General features: G+C 46.3%; 1 protein-coding gene across 2 annotated transcripts in view; it reads right to left on the bottom strand.

Annotated features, from left to right (window-relative positions):
• Nucleotides 1-25,199, bottom strand: part of cep85l (centrosomal protein 85L) — a 68,403-nt gene that overhangs the window by 35,143 nt on the left and 8,061 nt on the right. For both annotated transcript variants that reach the window (XM_020454649.2, XM_020454648.2), the window contains exon 2: nt 21,626-21,784. In XM_020454649.2, the coding sequence (XP_020310238.1) occupies nt 21,626-21,784 (159 nt within the window). The remainder of the gene's footprint in view (nt 1-21,625; nt 21,785-25,199) is intronic.

Genomic DNA, 25,199 nt, shown 5'->3' with positions numbered 1-25,199 from the left:
AGTCAGAGAAGAGACAGAGCAGTCATTCTGTCAGCCCTTCTCAAGTCACATTAGTCATTGGGGCAATTCACACATCAGAGCAACCCCCCCCCCCCCATGCACTGTCCGGAATGTTCTCTAATATGAGCAGCAAGGACGCAGGGGGACACACATAGTGATTGTATCCTTGGTTGAGTTATAAGGTCAATCAACTTAAAAGATTGTCTGCAATATTTTGAAAGCAATGTTAGTTGAGAATGGAGGTCAATTTCACTGGTTTTCAAGTTGTACTGAAGTAGCCTACTTAAACTGACTTTGTACTGAGACAAAGACCCCGTTGTCATGCCACCATACCACCCGGATTCCGTTGCTCCTTGTTGTTGTTCAGTTTGTGCTCACCTTCAGCCCCCCAGGAAACCATTAGCGGTTGGGCCGTTAACAAAGACAGAGGCACGTGGCTCGTCGAGGTCCGGACAAAGTGCTCCTTTGTTAACACTTTTGAGTGTCAGGGCAAATGCTAGAGCAGCTGGAAGGGGCTGGGGGTTGAAGGGTGGAGGTGGGGCTAGGGCTAGGGCAAGTTAGGCTCAGACAGCCCATTCCACATAGGACCGGCTGCCACTCTAAACCTAGTCTCACACACGAGACACTTCCTTCCCTAGCTGGCTATGTGCAATAACCTGGTCTGAGGAAGAGGTGACTCTAAACCAGGGCCCGGCTGCATAAAACGTCAAGCGTTTCCCTTCAGGGTTAACCTTAAGGAATAGAGCCCCTCAAATATTTCCTTAGGTAAGGGCCTTTACAGTAGTTTGAAGGTATGGATGGCAGAAAGAGTATCTGGTTACCACGGAGACGGCATGATTCACTGACTAATGTCTCATCAAAGAGATTGCTTTAATTTTGTCAGATAGCAATCAAGACAGGATAACCAAATTGCTTCAGAAGATAATAAATCACGTTTCTTGAAGTTACTTTTTTCTCAACTTGTTTATATTAAGTACGTCAAGCTAGCTTAAATAGTACTTAGAGCTAACTAGCCAGCTTTGTAGCCATGGATTGTGCATCTTCCATTGTTTAGCTAAGTAGCTAGCTTTGTAGCCATGGATTGTGCATCTTCCATTGTTTAGCTAAGTAGCTAGCTTTGTAGCCATGGATTGTGCATCTTCCATTGTTTAGCTAAGTAGCTAGCTTTGTAGCCATGGATTGTGCATCTTCCATTGTTTAGCTAAGTAGCTAGCTTTGTAGCTATGGATTGTGCATCTTCCATTGTTTAGCTAAGTAGCTAGCTTTGTAGCCATGGATTGTGCATCTTCCATTGTTTAGCTAAGTAGCTAGCTTTGTAGCCATGGATTGTGCATCTTCCATTGTTTAGCTAAGTAGCTAGCTGGTTGATGTTTTCCTTTTGTAACCAGAGCAGATGAAAACAACAATCACCTCCACAAATGCTGTTTACATTGATATCCATTCTGAATGAAGCCGATAAGGGACCTCGTGGGCACCCTTAACTTTTCCACTTAATTTAACGGGGAAATTCACCTTAAAATGTTTTGTGCAACTGACATAAAGTTAAGGAAACTTTAAGGGAAAAGATAAGGTGTTTTATGCATCCAGACCCACTACCCAGCCTTCTGCTGTCTCTATACACGCTAAGCCTGACACAGGTAGTCTGGAAGGGGTTAAGGAGACATAAACCAGTCTGGAAGGTGTTAAGTAGACATAAACCAGTCTGGAAGGGGTTAAGTAGACATAAACCAGTCTGGAAGGTGTTAAGTAGACATAAACCAGTCTGGAAGGTGTTAAGTAGACATAAACCAGTATTGAAGGTGTTAAGTAGACATAAAACAGCATGGAAGGTGTTAAGGAGACATAAATCAGTCTGGAAGGGGTTAAGGAGACATAAATCAGTCTGGAATGTGTTAAGTAGACATAAACTAGTCTGGAAGGTGTTAAGTAGACATAAACCAGTCTGGAAGGGGTTAAGTAGACATAAACCAGTCTGGAAGGGGTTAAGTAGACATAAACCAGTCTGGAAGGGGTTAAGTAGACATAAACCAGTCTGGACGGGGTTAAGTAGACATAAACCAGTCTGGACGGGGTTAAGGAGACATAAACCAGACTGGAAGGGGTTAAGTAGACATAAACCAGTCTGGACGGGGTTAAGGAGACATAAACCAGTCTGGAAGGGGTTAAGTAGACATAAACCAGTCTGGAAGGGGTTAAGTAGACATAAACCAGTCTGGAAGGGGTTAAGTAGACATAAACCAGTCTGGAAGGGGTTAAGTAGACATAAACCAGTCTGGACGGGGTTAAGTAGACATAAACCAGTCTGGATAGCTCTAAGTGAAGAAGACATATCCTGGCTGGCTACTGTTGGAGACTGCGGCTCAGACCTGCTAGTTTCTCTTTTCCTGCAGGCCAGCTGGAGCTCAGGAAGCATGCTACACTGAGCGCTAACAACTTGGAAAGGCATTCAGATGCACACTGTGACTGACTGACCCTGGGCTTCCAATGGCTACTGAAGTGAACTCAGCCTTAACGACTCTGGATGCCAGCACTACAGTACAGCACACTAAGCACTGAGAGGTAGGGAACAGCATGGAGGGTTAGTGGAGGAGGGAAAGTCAACGTGGGGATGTACAGAGGGCAGTGTATTAACACTGACAACCAGCTCTGACAGCCTGATGATGCTAGCATGATGATGATGGTAACTGATATAACAGTTGGCTACCAGGGAACAAGCATAATGAGGCCACACCACAGAATGGTGACAAGTGGTGACAGGACTGCTGGCAGGGAGGATATGCTCAGGACAATTCTAAGCAATGCCAATAAGCTTGTTATTGGAGTAAAAAGCAATAACAAGTGTTCTGAAAGGAGATACAGATCTCTGAGATCCGGCAGGCTTTAATTAAAACTCTATTAAACAGGGCTCAACAGCGTAACAATTTTACTCGCATATGCGCCTAAATATTTTCCTGTGCGACCTTACATTTTAACCAGAGCGCCCAGAGAAATGAAGGATTCTAGCTTCATAACCTCAAATATTTTTCTTTGTGTTCCTAATTTCTTCGTGTTGGCCAATATTTTTCAATTTAGGCGCAAAAATGCTCTGTGTAAAAAATAAGAAATATGCGAAGAGAGCTGATTAAATATCTAGGCCTTATTAAATCAAATCAAAGAAATTCTAATCTAATCGAATTGTATTCGTCACATGCGTCGTAAACAGATGTAGACCAAACAGTGAAATGCTTACTTACAGGCCCTTCCCAACAAGGAAGAGAGAAAGAAAACAGAGAAATAATAAAAAGGCTAAACATAATAATAAAATGAATAATAAATACACAATGAGTAATGATAACTTGCTATAAACATGGGGTACCAGTACCGAGTCGATGTGCAGGGGTACGAGGTAATTGAGGTAGAAATGTATAGTGCATTCGGGAAATTATTCAGACCCCTTGACTTTTTTCACATATTGTTACGTAACAGCCTTATTCTAAAATGGATTACATTTTTTTTCACCCCTCATCAATCTACACACAATACCCCACAATGACAAAGCAAAAACAGGTTTTAAGCATTTTTTTCAAATGCATAAAAACATTTAAACTGAAATATTACAAATACAGAAGTATTCAGACCCTTTACTATGTACTTTGTTGAAGCACCTTTGGCAGCAATTACAGCCTTGAGTCTTCTTGGGTATGACGCTACAAGCTTGGCACACCTGTATTTGGGGGGGATCCTCTGTCAGGTTGGATGGGGAGCGTCGCTGCAAGTCCGGGTTCAAGTCCGGATTCTGGCTAGGCCACTCAAGAACTTTCAGAGACCTGTCCCGAAGCCACACCTGCATTGTCTTGGCTGTGAAGTTGGGATCAATGTCCTGTTGGAAGGTGAACCTTCACCCCAGTCTGAGGTCCTGAGCACTCTGGAGCAGGTTTTCATCAAGGATCTCGCTCTACTTTGCTCCGTTCATCTTTCCCTTGAACCTGACTAGTCTCCCTGCCGCTGAAAACCATCCCCTCAGCATCATGCTGCCACCACCATGCTTCACCATAGGGATGGTGCCAGGTTTCCTCCAGACATAACGCTTGGCATTCAGGTCAAATAGTTCAATCTTGGTTTCATCAGACCAGAGAATCTGGCCTACCCTCGCCATCTGGTGGCGGCCCGTCAGGAAGTCCAGGATCCACAGTTGTAGAGGGAGGTGTTCAGTCCCAGGGTCCTTAAGATTAGGTGATGAGCTTGAAGGGCACTAAGGCGTTGAACGCTGAGCTGTAGTCAATGAGCAGCACTCTCACATAGGTGTCCAGGTGGGAGAGGGGCAGCGTGGAGTGCAATAGAGACCGCGTCATCTGCCGGGGCGGTATGCGAGTTGGAGTGGGTCCAGGGTGTCTGGGATGATGGTGTTGTGATGTGAGCCATTAAGAGTGATTTCAGATGTTATTGTATGAAATCAAAGAGTGGCAAGAGCCTAAAACAGACACACATTTTAACAGCTGTTATTCATTACACAATAAAAAAAAAATGGAGGTCGAAGTCTGTGTTTCCCACCCTTATATAGTCAGGGAGGTAATTTCAGACAGGGGGTTTAACGCACCCAGAATAGACTCATCTGGTTATGATTTGCATTGCGGCAGTAGAGAAAAACAGGGCTACAGACAGAGAGAGAGAGAGCGAGAGAGCGAGAGAGAGAGAGAGAGAGAGCACAAGTGAGAGAGAGAGAGACAGCGATAGATGGGGAACTAGGCCTGCGGAAGCCTGGGGCTGGTATTACACAGCCCTCCCCTACCACAGCTCACAGAGCTGGGGAGAGCCTCCTTACAATGTTCCTGCATCTAGCAACGAAAATCACAGCCCTTTTGTGTTCCAGGCCAAATAATGGCCAGTAACAGTCAGTTGTAGAATGTAGAGCTACATAGAGATACACTACAGTACATGACCAAAAGTATGTGGGGCGGCAGGTAGCCTAGTGGTTAGAGTGTTGAACTAGTAACCGAAAGGCTGCAAGATTGAATCCCCAGGCTGACAAGGTAAAAATCTGTCAATCTGCCCCTGAACAAGGCAGTTAACCCACTGTTCGTAGGCCGTCATTGAAAATAAGAATAGGTTCTTAACTGACTTGCCTAATTAAATAAAGGTAAAATAAAAATAAATAAATGTGGACAACTGCTTGTTGAACATCTGATTCCAAAATCATGGCCATTAATCCGCAGTTGTCCCCCCTTTGCTGCAATAACAGCCTCTACTCTTCTGGGAAGGCTTTCCACTAGATGCTGGAACATTGCTGCGAGGACTTGCTTCCATTCAGCCACAAAAGCATTGATGTTGGACAATTAGGCCTGGCTCGCAGTCGGCATTCCAATTTATCCCAAAGGTGTTCGATGGGGTTGAGGTCAGGGCTCTGTGCATGCCAGTCAAGTTCTTCCACACTGATCTCGACAAACCATTTCTGTACGGACCTCGCTTTGTGCACTGGGGCAATGTCATGCTGAAACAGGAAAGGGCCTTCCCCAAACTGTTTCCACAAAGTTGGAAGCACAGAATTGTCTAGAATGTCATAGTATGCTGTAGCATTAAGATTTCCCTTCACTGGAACTAATGGGCCTAGCCCGAACCATGAAAAACAGCCCCAGAACATTATTCCTCCTCCACCAAGCTTTACAGTTGACACTATGCATTGGGGCAGGTAGTGTTCTTCTGGCATCCGCCAAACCCAGATTTGTCCGTCAGACTGCCAGATGGTGAAGCGTGATTCCACTGCTCCAGAGTCCAATTGGTGGCGAGCTTTACACCACTCCAGTCAACGCTTCGCATTGCACATGGTGATCTTAGGCTGTTGTGCGGCTGCTCGGCCATGGAAACCCATTTCTTGAAGCTCCTGACGAATAGTTATTGTGCTGACGTTGCTTCCAGAGGCAGTTTGAAACGGTACTGAGTGTTGCAACAGAGGACAGACGTTTTTTACTTGCTTACGCGCTTCAGCACTTGGTGGTCCCGTTCTATGAGCTTGTGTGGCCTACCACTTCTCAGCTGAGCCGTTCTTGCTCCTAGACATTTCCACATCACAATAACAGATCTTACAGTTGACCGGGGCCGCTCTAGCAGGGCAGAAATTTGACTAACTGACTTGTTGGAAAGGTGGCATCCTATGACTTTGCCACGTTGAAAGTCACTGAGCTCTTCAGTAAGGCCGTTCTACTGCCAATGCTTGTCTATGGAGATTGCATGGCTGTTTGCTCGATTCTGTACACCTGTCAGCAACGGGTGTGGCTGAAATAGCCGAATCCACTCATTTGAAACGGGTGTCCACATACTTTTGTATATATAGTGTAGATAGCGATAGATAGCTACAGTAAACGAGGAGGAGCCTCCTCCGCTCAGCCCCTCCACCTTGTCCCTACCACTCATGAATCCCACTCCTTTCTCTTTCCCCCCTCTCTCACCCCCCCCATCCTCCCTGTCACTGAGGAGAATTCCTCCTGCTCCTTTCCATACATTCACCTCACTGCTAAAGCACCCCCCCCCCCCCCCCATCTGTCCTACAGCAGGGGATTATTCTCGATGTTAAGCGAAGTAGCAGCTTGTGGTGTTCCCATCACAGAGACTACAAATAGGTGGATTCATTGAAACAAGCCTGCTACTGCGAGCGTCACCTCACTAGCACGCAATGCATAGCTTAGCATAGCTCGCCTCTGCCTCTCTGATTTTGTAGGCTGTAGCCTCCCTCCACAGTTAGCCCCATCTGGTTCTCTGTCCCCTGACTCAGCCAGCCTGTCCTCTCTGTACAGGCAGGCAGAACGGTGCAGTGTGTCCTGCCACGTACACTTCATACCCCGTACACTTCATACCCCGTTGGCTCTCGAGCCCCAGCCACACACACACACGGACACACATCCCACTGCCTCACAAACACCAGCCAAACACACACACCCCTGCCTCTCTTGGCCCAGCAGGGTCACAGCGAGCCACCCACCAGGTTCAGTGGCCTTCCACAGCAACCCCTTCTCACTGCTGTCCGATGGACTGTGACACTCACTGGGGGCAGCAGCACTGTGACCTAGACAACACAACATCCACACAACCTAGCGCTGACTCAGAGGGGCAGGGGACTGCAGGGGGCTGCACAGTGGGGTATGGGTAGATGGCTCCACAAGTCATCCCTACCAAATATAATGTACACCTTCCACAGTTCAACCGATAGGAAAATATCTATTTTGTGTTTATTTTTTCGAGAGGTCCTGGAGAATAAATCTGTAAAACTGTATTTAAATAAACGGTATTCCCCCAAACCCCAGTTACATGACAGGACAAGATCAACTGTCCAGAGCCAGCAGGATGAGGCTGTGCTGCAATACCCAAAAGAGGATAAAAGTGGATCAGGGTGATCTCTGTTAGCCTGAGCATCAACAGAACAGGGCTGGATTTGGACTGGATGGATCACGTGGCCACAGCGTTCCTCTAGGCCAAACCGTATCCGGTCCAAGGAACACTTGAGGGGAGGCGATGTGCTCCGTCTTATATCACAGGATCTTGAACAGCATCCAAAACAGCCAAACGCCCAATGACTCACACCGCACAGTTATCCTACGTGATTGCAGGACACCGAGTCCTGGTGAAGAAAATAGCAGTGAGAAGAGAGAAGGGGGGAAAGGGACAACAGCAGCGTGACCGACTGCGTGGTCTCAGACCAACAACATGTCGCCTGATCGAGCGGTTGGGAGGTGGTGGTGGTGAGTGATTGTGAAAGAGAAGGTTGCGTCATCATCGTCATCATCACTGTCAATAGAAACCAGCCTCATGATGTGTTCCACTAGCCAGGCCCTGTTGAGCAATCCCGCACACGCGTCTATTAGCCAATCAACAGCTCTGTGGTGTGGGCCTCACTTAGTATGTGCAGTTTTGAAGAGAGAATTTGTGTGTCTGAGAGAGAGTGTGTGTTCACTCTGTGGCCTTGTGAGCATGTGTTTAAGAATATACGGATGAGTATACAATAACGTGCGTGTGTGTGTGAAAGATGGTATGTGTTGTAGGTGTGAGACAATGAGTACGTATATTGCTAAGTGTGTATGTGTCCGACACGCCGTCCAACATGTTTTCTTCCCCCTTTATAGACAGCCTTTCTCCCCGAAGGGTGCATAGGAGGTAGCCTGCTAGCGTTTCCGCCACATTAGCACGTATTTAGCCACAGCTCTCGGGTTTCAGGGCACCGGGCTGTTACCGCGGCGCCGGCGCCAAGGAGACGGGTCACCGGGGAAGAGTGCGCGACTCGGGAGCTCTGGACGTTCCATTCTCGTAAACCAAGGGCCGGGCCAGGGGCCAAAAATGAGGCTCCTATAAAAACACGGCCGTTTTTACAGATGGGGTCCGACAGGGGCCAGAGTAGGGGGAATTGGAGGGGGGTGAGGGGGCTGCTTTATTGTCCTGCTGCTTGGCTAACTGCAGAGAGAGAGAGATATAAATGGGATGTTTTGATTCAGGTTTAATTCGGGATGGGTAAACATCCTATGGCCCAGCCACTCAGAGACATTGACGTAAGGAAGTGGAAGGACCCCTGCCTGGGTAAAAAGTAGCCTCTGTCCTGCCTGTCAAAAAACACAGGAAGAATCAGATGACTGAACAGTCTCATGGTAGGCTCAGGAATATGATGTCATCAGTCACAGCAGCCCCTTGTTCCAATACCTTTCAATTGTACTGATCCTAACACGTTTTCATGTCCGTCAATATCATCATTTATCAGACTTTTGAAGTTTGTTTACAGACCAGCTCACACGATGCCATTCAATCTGCAAAGACCACCACGAGGCTTCAAAACTCACCATCATAAACGAAGCACATCAACCTAATCTATTCATGTAGTGAGGTGGAATCCAACTGGGAAAGCGCTAACGTTGGCTTCCTGTCAGCCGGCGCTCCTCGTGTCACGACATGCCTGTCCTGCTAGCTGTCATCTTAGCGGTAGTGGAACTCTCGCTCCACTGGTGTTGCGTCACCACAGACAGCACTTAGCTAGCTAGCCCTGCCAACTCGCTCCTGTCCTGGACTCAATAAGCATGCTTCAGGGAAGAGACGTGTTGATGTAACCAGAGAGATAGAGCTAAGGACGCGGGGTACAGACAGAGCCAAGGACACCAGCTGAAATATGAGTCGCCACATAGGACAGGAGAGGATTGTAAGAGAGGGCGGGCAGGGTGTGCTATCTGAGCTGAGCACGGGCCAACGAGGAGCACAGTTTAGCGGCCATCAACAGAGACGCGAGCTAGGGTTAGCAGTCATTACGGCTGTTGATTTGGATTGTAAACATCCTACCGGTTATGCATTCCGCCTGTCAACAATAAACAAGCTCGAGGCTAATTCGAAGGGACAAGTGGGGAGCAGCAGCGTCCAATCCGGTTGCGTAACACCTTTAGTGGCTGAGCAGCAGCTTTGATGCAGTGTTTTTTGTGTGTGTGTGTGTGCCCAGTTCGGCTGCAGTCTTATGTAACAGTTCTCCAAATCCAAAATTAATGTAAGAGTCCTCAAGCCCAAAACCTCCGTGATAGAGCGTAAACAAGTGTGGGCAGTATATTTCCGCCCAGTATGTCGTACGCCTGAGTGTGCACAGTATGTGCCCCAGATGAGTATCATAAAAACAGTGTCTACATGGCTGGACCACAGGCAGTGCTGCACAATAATCCCACCGAGGCCAGTGTGTGTGTGTGTGTGTGTGTGCAAGAGGACAGATGGTCCTATGGCCCAGTGTGTGTGTTCATATATCCCTCTCTAATCTCCCAGTCATCAGGGTTAATGGAGCCCTGTTGAAGGAGGGACACAGTCAGAGAGACCGGCCAGCTGGATGTATGAATATAGACCACCTCCCTCTCTCTCTCTCCCTATCTCACCATCCCTCTCTCTATCTTTCTCACACTCCCTCTCGCTCGCTTGCTCGCTCTCTCTCTCTCTCTCTCTCTCTCTCTCTCTCTCTCTCAGCAGCCTAACCGACCTGAAGCAGAAACAAAAGGGGTCACCAGTCAGCATAGTGTTAGTGAGAACGCTTGGCTTGCCTCGCCAATTATACAGTGTCCGTAGCCGACTAGATAAAACAAGCCTGTACAGGACAGGAAAGCTGGCTGGGTCTGGGGAGAAATGCTGAGCCATCAGGCCTGTCAGAGCTGAGAGACGGACTTCATAAAGAGAGAGGAGACATATGACTGGGCTCAGCTGTCCAATAACACTGGCTGACGGCAACAGAGTATGGCTTCAGATGAGTTGGCAGATAGTCAGCGGCCAGTCTACACTGAGACCGGGGGAATTACTGTCATATAACTGTTAAGTTCTCAATCGACACCTAAAACACTCGGTTTGTTCCCTGTCGTTCCTCCAAGTCACAGAGACGATCCATGGATTACCTCACTTCAGTCACCTCAAATCACACGATCTATCACCGAGTTCCCTCCTCCTTCCTGTAGCTATTCACATCCTTCCATCAGCAGCTCCCAGGAACGCAAACCCAGCAGCACGCTGCATGTCATCAATATGCATTCCACTGGTGTATCAGTGCACATGGCTCTGTAGCCTAACTACAGCCTAGCTCCTGTATCCTTCCCTTAGCTCATTAAAGTAACATTTGCATTAGAGCCCCTTGCCTTTAACACTAAGGGGTAAGTATTTCTGGTGTATGCCCTGGAGCCTGGGTGGGGACTGTAACACCCTGTTAGCCATACTGTAATAAACTCCTGCCGTGCTCCTCATGCCTCTGTAATGAAGCAAGGCCGCTTTCCTCTCACCTCATCCCTCCTGGTTTCTTTCATTAAGTCCAGGGTGTCTCGGTTCATCTGTATGTGATAGGGATAGACTTCAGTTTTAGATAGAGATAGAGGTACGACATGAGATAATGAGCTGTAATGCTTCCTGCCCCAGGGGCCTGCAGGCTACATGAACATACTCAGGAAGAGAGGGATCGATTGGCCATTTGTATTTTATGTGGCACGTGACAAGAGGGGAGGGGGGGGGGGGGGCAGAGAAGGAGAGAAGGGCTAAGTGGAGGTTTTTACGACAGGAAAGATGGCGAGAGGTGAGTGTGCTGCATGTGTGTTTACTGTGTCTGTGGTTATTCCTTAGGGTAGGAACAGAGAATGGGAAGACAAGAGAGGCGAAGAGGGAGGTAGCCGGGAGGAGGGAGAGAGATGTGTGTGTGTGTGTCAGCTCCACCTCCTGCCCGGTGGGCTCTTAGACTGACAGGTACGGTGGGATCGCGGCTTCACGTCTCCCAGAAAGGCACTGAAGCTGGGACCGATTGACGGACGAAAGGCGCCTCCAAAGCCATAATAGCTAACATCTGATGTCAATTACTGTTATAGCCTACAGCAAACGGAAGACGCCATAGTGACACCAGAAATTAGACATCGCTCGGCATAAACCCTACAATCTCAGAGCAAGGCGGTTAGAAGAATGGCCATGAACGACCTTGAGAAAGCTCAAAATAACAACCTTTTGGGTTTTAGAAGAGAGGAGATTAGTGGAGTGACCTCATTCAGCACCTCCATTCGTTTTCAGAAGGACACCCCCTGGGGTTTTTAGTTCCACCGGTTCTAGCTGATTTCAAACTGAGGAACCGTTCATTCACAGACTGAGACCGGCAAAGCTTTTAATCCCATTATCATTCATTAAAATAATATTCAGGATTTCTGAAATGCTTAGAAGAGCCACATGGAGAACATACATCTTAGAAAGTGAAACCAGTTGAGGGCTTGCGTCTCCTGGGCTGAAAATGAATCTCGTTCATTTTGCCACCATGCAGAAGAAAGCTGAGCTAAGTAATATAAATTTGGCCCATTCCACTAACCACCAGTCCAAACCAAATACCATGACCATTTTTTTAACCACTTCACCTTCAGGTGGGTGCTGGGATTTGCAGTCCAATAATACGTTGTGCCTCTCTCTACGAGACGTCCCTGAAAAAGACCCTAGTTATGATGATGCCTATACAAACCCCCCCCCAAGAACTTGATGTTCCTATGGTCAGACGTTGCGGACACAGGATACTGCGAGTGTCCTGCTGCGAGAGATTCTTCCTCCTATGCGTCCATCCTCCTCAGAGTGGTGTTATTTAACATGGTGAAAAACAGGCTGTGTATCTGGAGAACAGACCTAGGACATGCACTCCTTTCTGGTCTCTCATCCTGTCGGTCAGAGAATTGCCTTACCAGGCAGATCCTCGCTAGGGGGCCATGTTATTTTAAGCTGGCATGGATACTTCCTGTGTGTGTCATCTCAGTTACATCCAGCTCCATTCAGTTATCCTTCTCCTCCAGGTACATCTATGTAACATGGATTTAAAGAGGAATATGAAGTGTGTGTAATCCAGCGAGAGGTGCTAACCTAGTCGTGTCTCTACTCGTCGTTAGTGGATTTGCACACACTACAGTCTCCCTGGGCAGGATTTGCCTCCAAACTCTTCAAAAAGCTGTAAATCTCAGATCAGTTCAGGATGGACGATTATCCTATTAGAAATGCGTGGATGGTTTCTTTATCTACGAGGGTGGCGAATCAGACACAACGAAACCTACCTCCGCAACATTACAACATTGTCACTGTGGAATTCACTCGCTGTTTTCGGTTCGAGAAACCAATCAAGGAAAAATGACCGAAACATTTGACTTGAGATGCATCCAGAGAATAAAGAGATGAAGAGCTGTTTTTAAAGTGCACATTCAACGGAGGAATGGAAATCTGACAGAGACGAGCCAAGGGCTGCCAGAGAGAGAGAGAGAGAGAGAGAGAGAGAAAAGGGAAAGTTTGGTTTCCTTGGGAACCCTGAAGGAGGTGGGAGAAACTGGTGAAATATCTATCAAGCCTTCATCTAGAAGACAGCCATTGTGCATTGTATTTAGTCATCCCCTTCCCACTACTAGAGCAGAAAACAAACCATAATGCAGACAAACACACCTACACACACACTTTCCCTCACTCGTCGACCTCATTCAATTTCCCCTCTACCCATGCTAGCCTGTATCAGCGGGTCAACGATGGACAGTGTGCGCACCAGGCACCAACTGACAGTCAGTCAGACAAACTGGGCTCTGTCTTTCCATCGCCCTTAGATTAACTCTGGGGGGGTCCCACTAATTACAAAGGGCAGCGATGAAGGCTGCAGGAGGCCCCATATGTACACAAGCCTAATCCATACATAATCACCCCCCCCCAAACTACAGAACAGATTCAGAGCAGTTGGTGGCCCTCCGGTTTATTTCAGAAATCCAACTAATATCCCACGAGATTATATACAAAGAGGCCTTTTACAACATCCACTAAATGAGGTGTTAATCAAGTTGGGGTTACGTTCCTTGAAAGGGTCCAGGATCGCTGTAAGAGGATTTGTTTTTTATTAAAAGATTATGGGAAACAGAAATGCCGCTAACAGCACTGTGTAAATAACAGAATCTAACAGAACGCTAACATGCATTGTGGACTTAGCTAAATGGCGTATCCAGGTTAGCATGCAAGCTAGTACAGTAGCTTATTATCCTTCATAATTGTCATTGTTTGAGCTGAGTTTTAGCTTCTCAAGGTTCATTATGCATCCTCTTCCTACATCCGCATATTTCATTGTGGAATACGTGTTGATGCCAGCAGTGCAGACATTGGAGCCAACAGACGCCTTACAGCACACGACTACAAATTCAAATGTCAAACTATGTCTTTCTTTGAGCCTGAAAGACAAAGAAAGACACAAACTATACTAAACTGTACAGAACTACCTTAACACCAGGTTTGTTCATTCTCTCCACAGCGGTACCATAACAGCAGGAAAAGCAGCAGGGAAACCATTCCCTTTGTGAATGCAGATGTCCAAATCAACACCCGATCACATGGGGTGCATAAAAAACATGTCACCACTGCCAAAAGCATCTCTGCGAAGACGAGGGAAGATGGAGCTGCGTTCAGCCCAACTGTGACTCACATTATAGCAGAGAACGATAAGACACACCACTCTCTCTCACACACACACACTCTCACACATGCAAGCACTGATCCCTGGTCCCAGCGGAGAAACTAACTAGCTCTGATTCATCCGTATCTAAGTCAGAGGCTCAGTGAGCGAGAGGGAGCTTCAGAGAGGAAGAGGCTGGGAGAACAAAGGAACACTGCTTATTATTTATGACACTATTAAAGCAAACTGCGCTAGCTAGCTACTGCATATTAGCGCACAGCCACAGGATCAGCTAATATGCTGGCTAATTAATTGCAGCATTACCGCAAAAATGGATGACGCAAGTGGAAGGGGGAAAAAGTAAGAAACTTGACTCTGCCCTGCATTAAAAGACCAAAATTGGTTAAAGAAAATGGTGATAAATAAGAAAGTATACCAGTTTCATTTAAGGAACAAATAATTGACAGCTGTGCCATACAGACTGCAAAATAGTTGGGAAGAGATTTGCGATGTACTGATTCCATGGCACTGATATGCAAAACAACACCGGATTCAAAATTATTATACAAAATTCTTGCAACCAATAGAATGTTATATATATATATGGGGGATACAACCATTCCAGCTCTGGAGATTTTGCTGCGAAAAGACAGAATCATTAGATCACGTGTTTTGGTACTCTCCATATGTAGCTTGTTTTTGGTCGCAAGTCCAGGAATGGCTGAAGAATTGCAAAATTACGTGGAGCTAACTCTGTAAATAGCACTGCTGGGTGATTTGAAAAGTCATAGTCAATCAATCAATAATATAATAATACTTTTAGCAACAACAACAAAAATCTTTCATTTACCATCTGTAGAAACTATGAGAATAGAAAGGGTTCAGAACTTTTGTTGAAAAATATATGGCAAATATGAATAACAAAAAATGGATGGAGATACCTTAAGAGATAGATGGGAGAGGTTGAATGGAGCTGGCTACAGTGGCTAGCAGTTAGCGTTAGCATACTCTCCTGTACCTCACAGCAGGATGTGATGGAAAATGTTATGTTTGTGCTTTTCTAATAACCAATTTCTGTGACTGATTGAACAAATCCTCACTATCTGCAATTTGGCAGTATGCCGAGAACCTTGTTTTGAGAATGAAAGATATCTTAGTTTCAAGGTTTCAGCTTAGAGAGAAGAGGCCTCGTGAGGTATTGGTCTGTCACGTGCATGACCCAGTATTGGTCGGTCACATGAATGAAACAAACGTCAAGGAATAATTCATTACGAATAAGTTTAAATATAACTTGTATGTAAGAGAACTAACGGGACTGCCCCGGTGGAGCTCCTGATCAACATGTGTACTTGGTGCATTGAGTTGTTTGGAACCTCTCCAGGGCGCTGATAATAAATAATGATTCATTTAAGATTGACTTCGAGTGTTCCTGTGTAGAATTTCCATGACAGGGATTAGCATATGAAAACTAGCATAATGGACAAACAAATACCCATCTGCTTATGCATGAGTGGACAGGGATTAAAGGCTCTTCCAAATATGTAGTATATTTCCATTTTCAAGACTTTAGCCTAGGCTAAAGACCCATCTGACATATTACCCAGCGGGAAATGTCATATTCAGGTACACAATAGCTAACTTTGCTAACTTCAGTGAAGGATGGTCCTTGCCAAGTCTTCGTGTGGCCTATCCTAACCCATCATTAGTGAGATGAGAGCGGAGCAGCTGGTCTAGCGGTTGTGTTAGGGACTAGAGGGGTGACGGGGCAGGGCACTGGGGGCCTTGCCCAAACAATACCCCTCACTCCCTTCAATCACAGCCTGACACAATTACCCCCCTCACAGTCAAACGCTAATGAGATGAGCCCCAACTGGCCGAGCGTGCTTGGGATGGTGCAAAGCTACACCAAATCTCATTTCAGAACAACCTCTCTACTTAGGTCTCTTCTGGGAGGTGTAAATTAGGTTCGGATCAACAGGAGATTTAGACACTTACTCCAAAATGGCCTCCTAGAAACAAAGATTCTAGCCAGAAAATCTACATGGATGGTGAAGCTGCCTAAATTCATTAGACACCATAAAAAGCACAGAGGGGACCAGTTGCTGGCCCTTTTTAACTGGAAACAATGGTTCCCGAATTCCCTCCAAAATGTGAGCCTATCCCGGGCTTGACCTTTCAAACAACTGGAATTGGTCGTACAAGGGCTTGCAAGAGTGGGGGACGATGAAGAATGGAACAGAGACATTTTGAGCTACAGACCTGACACCCACTATTGATGCACAGGGTTGAGTGATGAGTGTAAATCCTTTGTGATGGAGTGAGTGCCAACTTGCCTTTCATCGATACGCTTGGGTGTTCTTTAGTATTAATAGAGCGCTCAGGGGAATGCCAAGCATCCTTCCTGCATGTCTTGGGCCACCTCCGTGTTTATTCCCGGCCCATGTGTCACTGTGCTCAGCTCAGGTTGCCTCTCCCAACTGCCCATCATCTCCCTGGTAACCTAACACCCCGGTGACGGCCTGGGCTCGACCTGCATTACGTAAAGCACCCCATGGATCTGGATGTCTCCACGGGGCCAAAATAAGAACCTGGGAGAATCTATGCTTATGGTGTACAGACGGAGCCTGTAGTAACCTCGAGAGAATGACAGTTGCTGGAACTCAAGCATGGAATTTTACTGCACTGTCCCTGTCACTCCACAAGCAACTGCTGATCTGATATCAGGAGGACCTTAACTTGGTCTTGATTAAGATGTTGGCTAGCAGTGTACCACCCTGTATCCAACTGCTGGCTTACCTCTGAAGCTGAGCAGGGTTGGTCCTGGTCATTTACTGGATGGGAGACCAGATGCTGCTGGAAGTGGTGTTGGAGGGCCAGTAGGAGTCACTCTTTCCTCTGGTCTATAAAAAAAAAGAAATATCCCAATGCCCCAGGGCAGTGATTGGGGACATTGCCCTGTGTAGGGTGCTGTCTTAACCCCAGTGTCCTGGCTAAATTCCCTTACTAACCATGCCCAGCTTCCAATGGGCTCTTTCATCCCTGTAACTATTCCCCAGGTTGTTGCTGTAATGAGAATGTGTTCTCAGTCAACTTATCTGGTTAAATAAACAAATAAAAATGTCACCTTACAGTAGTTAACCATGGCAGAACATCAAACATTGGGAGGAGTCTTAAACAGGAAATTGACATGAACCACCAATCTGTTCACCTCTGGAACACAACCTCTCAATAAAAAGCTTTACAGCCAACCATCTGATGGGCCTGTTTTACCCAGAACCACCGTAGTGAAGCCAAAGGCACCCCTGAAGTAATTATGAGGCTTGCTGCTGTCACGGGCATGTATAATTAGAGAGGAGGGTCATGGGGCGGCCTGGTTCCAAACCGGAGGAATTTCCTTCGCCTTGTTCTAGGTCGGCAACGGCCGAGAGCTAATTTAGAAACGGGGGGAATCTTTAGAAGGGCTCCTTGGTTCTCCAGAGGTCTGGAAAACTGTGTCGTCTGTTACAGGTTGGTTGACTCAGAAAGCCGGATGTATCAAATTCTTTGCTCAATGCTATTTTCTCTCAAGGTTATATTTGACCGAAGAGGGACGGTAAAGACGCTTCAACCTATTTTTCCAGGCAGGATCGTCTTGTGGAAAACCAGGTCACCCAGAGAGTTGGAGAAATGGTTATCCGACACAGAGATTTCACCTAGAGACAGGAAGAGGAAGCCATAGGCGATAGATGATCACTTACAAACGCAGCTCTCAAGAAGATGATGACTTCACACAATCAGGAAAGACATTCCCCCTCCTCAACAGACATCTACCCTGCCCCCACCCCAATGGACAGTTATCATGCTGAATAGCCACAGTTGTACAACTGAATGCATTCATCTGAAATGTGTCTTCTGCATTTAACCCAACCCCTCTGAATCAGAGAGGTGCAGGAGGCTGCCATAATAAACATCCACATCTTCGGCGCCCAGGGGAACAGTGGGTTAACTGCCTTGCTCAGAACGACGCATTTTTACCTTGTCAGCTCAGGGATTTGATCCATCAACCCTCTCGGTTACTAGCCCAACTCTCTAACCACTCGGCTACCAGCCGCCCCTGAACACAGTCCATCTCTGCACTTATACTGGGAGGCCGGAGCCAAATAATTTAATCATGGATGTAAATATCCAAACCTGCTAGTTCTTCTAACACTAGAAGTCTACAACACCCCAAGAATATACTCTGAACTTTTCAGCACTCAGGTAAGCACATGTATGTGCAACCCTGAAACAGAACTAACCTGCAGCTGACTTCAAGCACCAAATCAGATGGCTCTGTGCAGGATGCCATAGACAGCCTAGAGCTCTGGCTGGGATGGATGACCTATATTTACATCAATATTATGTCTGGAATTCTGAGCCTGGACTGAGCCTCTGGTATGGCTACAGCACCCATTGGTCTTTGGCATTGGTGTCTGCACAGCTATTGGTCTTTGGCATCGGTGTCTGCACAGCTATTGGTCTTTGGCATCGGTGTCTGCACACACAGAAACCAGGGAAAAGGCAGAGTGACCCGGATGCACCCATGTCCCCCGGCGACGCCAAGCCCATCCACCGTATCCTACCTCCTAATGAACCGGAATGAACTGGAATAATTATGAAACTCGCGCGAGGAGAATAGCTATCAAAGGCACACAATTGAAACACGCACAACAACAAAAAAGCACGCGCGTTACATAAGCGCGCTCTGCAATGAAGATGTTGTTTAAGGACATGTAAAGGGGGATTGAAATCGAGCCGCTTGTCTGGGTAAACGTCAGACAGAGTGACGGAAAAAGAGAGCGGGTTGAGGAGTACAGCAGATAGCAATCTCTTGATAGGGGGGTACTGAAAGGGTATACTGTCAGTACGTTTGGATTGAATTTGTGTAAAAAAACAAACAGATTGTTCTCATATATGAGGAGCAAAATGGAGGGTGAAAAAAGAAGATAAACCAACTGCAGACTTGATGCAGTGGCTCCAGGAATAGAATCCTCCCTTCGTGTGGATCACAGTCTGCACAGACACAAACCGTAGGGGTTGGAGTAAAAACACCAGCGCTGCACAAATACCACCCTTGAAACCACAACTATACATCGAGATTAGAACAAGAGAAATTCATTGTGTCACTGCTGTAAGGAGAGAGGAAGATTTCCTATGAACTCAAATGTCAACGCAATGACAGGAGGTGGAAACGTGTACAATAGAATGCACACTAGGGGTTTAAATAGCGAACAGGGATCTTTCAAAATGTCCAGTCCAATGTCCAAACAAAACAAATGGGAATAACTGACAAATCATCCCTTAATCACTAGACCTTTGTTCCATTTAATTACAGGGTCGAGTGGATTAGCAATCTGAGTTTGTCTGATGTTAGCCTAGCTACAGTATCGGAGGATACAGCCATGCTACAGGACGATCGCAGTAGTGTCCTCCTAACGCGATAGTTATAGAAGAGCTCCTGATCCATCCCACTCAGACATTACAGACATTGACATGGCAGAGTTGCCCTACTTCAGAGTCCAGCTCTCTCTCTCTCTCTCTCTCTCTCTCTCTCTCTCTCTCTCTCTCTCTCTCTCTCTCTCTCTCTCTCTCTCTCTCTCTCTCTCTCTCTCTCTCTCTCTCTCTCTCTCTCTCTCTCTCTCTCTCTCTCTCTCTCTCTCTCTCTCTCTCTCTCTCTCTCTCTCTCTCTCTCTCTCTCTCTCTCTCTCTCTCTCTCTCTCTCTCTCTCTCTCTCTCTCTCTCTCTCTCTCTCTCTCTCTCTCTCTCTCTCTCTCTCTCTCTCTCTCTCTCTCTCTCTCTCTCTCTCTCTCTCTCTCTCTCTCTCTCTCTCTCTCTCTCTCTCTCTCTCTCTCTCTCTCTCTCTCTCTCTCTCTCTCTCTCTCTCTCTCTCTCTCTCTCTCAGGCCTGTATCCATTCACATCTCCAGTGGTTATGGCATTCAGTTAGGGGGTCACGAGAAAATACAAAGGAAACAATTCAATATTTGTGGTTTAAAAAAGGCAGAGCCTGTACAGGTCATCCTGGGTTAGTGAAAGGCAAGTCGATGTTATCTTACGTTCTCCTAACACACCAGCCAGCCTGGAAGAATGAAATAGTAGCAGCAGAGATGACAAAGTGAGGAGAACTGAGTCTGACCTTGTTTCTGGACCTACGCAGTACCTGATGCGCTAATACTGATGCGTGGCGGGGGCTCAGTATTAGTTAGTTCCCCACAGCACACACACACAGACAGGCAGGCAGGTGCCTCAGAACAGCTCTAGATCCACCCAGGCTCCAGGAGGTGACAGACAATGTGCCCTAGCCCGGCCCAGTGCCTCTGGCTGGGAGGTTGGATGAGGGAGGGCAGGGTGCCGACTGCTGAGTGCTGAAATGTAGGCCAGAACAATGAAACTCCGGCCTGTTGTTTCCGCAGGTGAGGACAAACAGAACATTGGCGCAGTGCTATATTCCATCATCGCCAAGGGTACCAATTAGGAACTGTTGACTGCTTGTGTCATAACTAACTAGAAGGGTTCCCAAGGTAACAACACTTCCTTCGGGTGTGTGCTGTCTGTGAACATTCAAGTTGCTAGGGGGGCTACTGGGACACAGAGTTCTCTAAACTGAAGGCGCTGCTATTGAGTCATTCTCCTATTCATCTCTCATAAGGCAGTGACATTCACAAGCGTCTGAAGCTCTGTGTGTGTGTACGCTCCAAAATACATCTGAAAACACTCTGCAAGTCCTAACGAGATGCTAAATGATTCTGTGCGTTTGTTTAAATGATCCCAACAAAGCAAGGCCTTGAGCAGATCTCCGCAACACAGCCCACAAAATGTCTCGATGACCTGAATATGTAGAGTCTTTGTTTGGGTAGCCCTAAGGCAGACTGTGGCTGGCCAGCTGTTAATGGTTATGGTGGTTGTGGGAGATGGGTGGCCAGTCCAGAAGCCCCAGTCCCAGACACAGCTCCCCAGGGAAGGTAGAGGGTAGAGGGAGCTGGGCTGGGTCCTGACATCTGGAACTGTGGAGGTTACGACCGCAGTACAGACAGGGGGCTGCCGACAACATTCTCTAACCTGGCAAAGCCACAACACCACACAAGGCAGGCACCCCCCCTATTAGAAACTATTAGGCCAAGTCCTACAGTGGACTTGTTGATAAGCAAAAGTTTGCCACAGACTTCTTGTATGTTCATGTTGAGCTGGTAGGAGTAGTATGCAGTAGCGCAGGGAGTAGGGCCTACTCAATCCAAATGTAAGAGTTGTAGTCTTGACGATTGGAAAGAAAACATATTTCCCAATGTAGCTAGAAACTAGGGAGAGAAACAGGGATATGCAAGAAGTGAGTCCTGAACCACAAAAATAGAGTGGATTTTGGAGTCTCTACTAAATCTCAATTGAATTCCTTCCAGTGATCCAACCAGCTAAGACACTACTGCCAAAAGGACATGACTTTAGTTTCCATTTGTGTCATCGTTACTTTCCAATAGAAAGTGAAACACCCTTATCCGGGAACAACAGTGTGGAAAGAGTTGGACTAGAGTCCGTAGCTTCAGAACTAGTCATTTATATAACAGCAGACTCTTAGCTAGAAGATGCAGTGAAACTTAAAATGGGTCATACATGAGAGATTCTCCCTCTCTCTCTCTCTCTCTTCTGTTGCTAAAAATGCTTGCATTGTGCTGTATTGTTCGTGTTATGGAGGAGTGGACCTCCTATATATGATGAGAGTCCATACCTTCCACACTGTCGGAGCAGGATGTGCCGATGCCTGTGTCACCGCTGTCAGAGGCACCGCTGTGGCGTCTCCCACGGTTACTGGTACCGGGGGCAGAGGAGGTACCCTGCCATGACGACTCACACCCCGGGACCCATCCAGGAGGGCTGGTGTTGGAACCTAAAAAACAAGACCCCCAGCCAGGGAAGAAGCATTTGTTAGAAACACTCACTACACTGTACTCGTCTGTTTCAGCACCAACAAAGGTCAAGCCAACTTCAACTTTAAAAACACTGTGTTTTCATAATAGATTCAAATGAACTAGCCTACCACCCATGGTAGCCCAACAGCTAGGCCGAACTCTAACATGAAGCCAATAAATGCTGTCTTGGTGGGTTACCTTATCTCTAACCGATAAGAGGATCGGGATTGTTTGATCGTTATTAAAGTCAGCAAATAGAATCTGCACAGCTAGAGACCCTAATAACAGCTGCTAGCTTAGCTCAACTGGCATATGTTTTGGTTGGAGACGGACTGACTACATTTCTGTTGCTCTACACCCCCTTCCCCTCCTAGTAAACACACAACTAGTTGGCAAAAAAACAGACTCAACAATCCCTGAAGTCTGGTTGTATGCTATAACTAAACAAGATCTACTTTCCTCTCAATTACAGTCAATGTGATTGTGTTATACAGTCAGTTATAAAAAAAATATATATATATTTAACCTTTATTTAACTAGACAAGTCAGTTAAAGAACACATTCTTATTTACAATGACTGCCTACCCCGGCCAAACCCTAACAACGCTTATGGGACTCCCTATGGGACTCCCAATCGTGGCCGGCTGTGATACAGCCTGGAATTAAACCAGGGTCTGTAGTCACGCCTCTAGCACTGAGATGCATTGCCTTTATACCCCTGCGCCACTCGGGATAATATAGAGATAGTGGTACTGAGGGGGTAGTGTTGATAGTTGACTGATACAGTGGTAGTGCACATATTGACTAGGAAACACTCAGTTCCTGAGGGGAGAGATAAACCCGGTAGTACAATATGACACAGTGTCACTGAAATCCACCAAGCAGGGATGTGGCCTATACGCTCAGGTAAAAAAAGACTACACAGCTTAGATTTAAACTAGCCCAAAGGCCGACAGATGTCTCCGGGTGGCAGGGTAGCCTAGTGGTTAGAGTGTTGGACTAGTAACCGGAAGGTTGCAAGTTCAAACCCCCGAGCTGACATGGTACAACTCTGTCGTTCTGCCCCTGAACAGGCAGTTAACCCACTGTTCCCAGGCCGTCATTGAAAATAAGAATTTGTTCTTAACTGACTTGCCTAGTTAAATAAAGGTAAAAGAAAAAAGAAAAATGTACCGCCCGAAGGCATAGTATGCAGCCGGCTCACTGTTCCTAGGCCATCATTGAAAATAAGAATTTGTTCTTAACTGATTTGCCTAGTTAAATAAAGGTAAAAATAAAAATGTACCGCCCGAAGGCATAGTATGCAGCCGGCTCAAGCACGGTAGTGGAAAATGGTGTTTATAAAGAAACGTATGCATACTTTCTCCATTTTGTTCCACCTTCTCACCATTAAATCGAGTTAAGGAGGAAATTGACGCCTTTGCAGCCTGGATGGAGAATGTTTTCTGTACGACCCTGTCCAGGGATACACAGCCGCTGCATACAATACCTTTAGACGGTAAGATGAAATGACTCAATATCGCCATCTGCCGACCTTCGGACTAGATTTAAACCAAATTATGTCCCAATACTGGATTTTTTTCTCCCAACATTTCAGGGGAAGCTTCAAGATGAAAAACACAGATAGGACTGTTTAGTATCAAACAAAAACAAGGGATCGTAGATAAGTAAACCTATTTTTGAGATAATAACTAAGAAAAAAGCCAGAGGACTTTATACACCTTTGTGCTGACTGAGCAAACACATGAGACACGGAAGCCAGACCAGAGGTGCCCACGGTACCGATTCTCTGTCTGCTCAGACCTCTAATCCAATTGTTTTCCTTGATTTACTGAGTCACAAAACACAAAATAACTTTTGCCTCCTGTGATATTCAGTTGTTAGACAGTATGCTAGGCCCTAGTCCACTGCTAAGCTACACCAATCCACAACTGAGCAAACCAGTCAGTCGCCCATTATGAAAACACAGTCCCCTCTAGTGAAAACAAACCCTCTCTCCCAGGCACATGGAAATGAAAGTTGAGGCTACACTGAAATATTTCCTGAGTCATTTCAGATGACAGGAGGGATTTTCGGTTTCAGATTCCTAAGGGATGCATTCAGGCACTTGTCCTTATCACATTGAGTAACTGTTATGTGTGTATGGGTAATGATTGAGGTCAGGTTAGACATAGTGAGGTTCGGGCAAGTCCCAAACACACCGTAGTGCATCCCAACAGTCCATGTCTGTCTTTACACACTGCAGGGGCTGTATGTCCTCTTTGTCTGCAAACTATTCCGAGTGTGTAATCCGTTTAGACAGAAGTCATTAAGGCTGTCCTATTTTGTGCCATCAGGCAGGAGGCTGAGGAGGGTGCAGCTCAGATGTGCTCCTCAATGTTTCTCCACGTGGAGAGGTGACTGTCCTCCTGCTCTGCTCTGACCATCACCAAGACACTTGCTGAAGCACACTCCTGTTACAATGGTAGGTGGCAGAATAATTTTGCTTATAGATAAGACGTTATATCAAATTGCTCTAATACCTATGTAGTAATATTACTTTAGTAAGAACATTGCTACTTATCGTAGCCTAGAGTTGGCCAATTGCGTAGTGTTTTGGGGGGTTATTACACAATAATAAGAATATTACATAGTTGTGTAAGAGGCATGGATAATTATCCAATCTACAGTGACCACATACCAGAAGCCTATTTCTTTTTACACACTTTCCTTGACGCTCCCTCTCTCGCTACCAGGAATCAGTACATACATTATGATAGGCATCAGCAGCAGAGAGAGGTTGAACTAGACCTGCTACATGATCACTCTCCCATTTCTGACGTGTCTTAAATCTCGAGGGCTCTGTCCAGACAGCCCCTTACATCATCATGCCAAAGGCCTCCACTCCACTCCTGCTCCCAGCCTGCCTGCCTGCATATGTGGCACATCACAAGTACCTGTGATTTCTAGCATAATTCTGAACGCTGGAATCTCCCTGTGGATGTAACACTCGGTGGGGGTGAACCTACAGTGAGCATGGCTCCGATTGAGGTGATTGAGCTGTCGGATTCCACTGGTCCACTCTCTCTAATCACTGCCCAGATATATTAGCCATTCCAAAATTGCCTACATTCTCAATATACCTGTCCCGAAACTGGGCCTGGTGAAACCACTCATATAAACTAGGAGTCCTTAAATAAAGAGGATCGTAAAATAACGATATAATTGATATGCCTTTTTAAAGCCAACATATTGTAACACTATGGAGAAAAAGTTGATCGTGTAAATTCCTCATCTGTTTTATGGAGGAGTGCGCCCAGGCAATTTAGAATGTAGTACTTGGGTTTTGCAAAAATAGATAGATTATTGAGATCACAAAAGCACGGGGGACCCGCCAAGCCCCATTATGACACT

Source organism: Oncorhynchus kisutch, linkage group LG21 (assembly GCF_002021735.2).
Source record: "Oncorhynchus kisutch isolate 150728-3 linkage group LG21, Okis_V2, whole genome shotgun sequence".
NCBI lineage: Eukaryota > Metazoa > Chordata > Actinopteri > Salmoniformes > Salmonidae > Oncorhynchus > Oncorhynchus kisutch.
The sequence above is the reverse complement of the archived record's forward strand: the minus strand, read 5'-3'. Positions and strand labels throughout refer to the sequence as shown.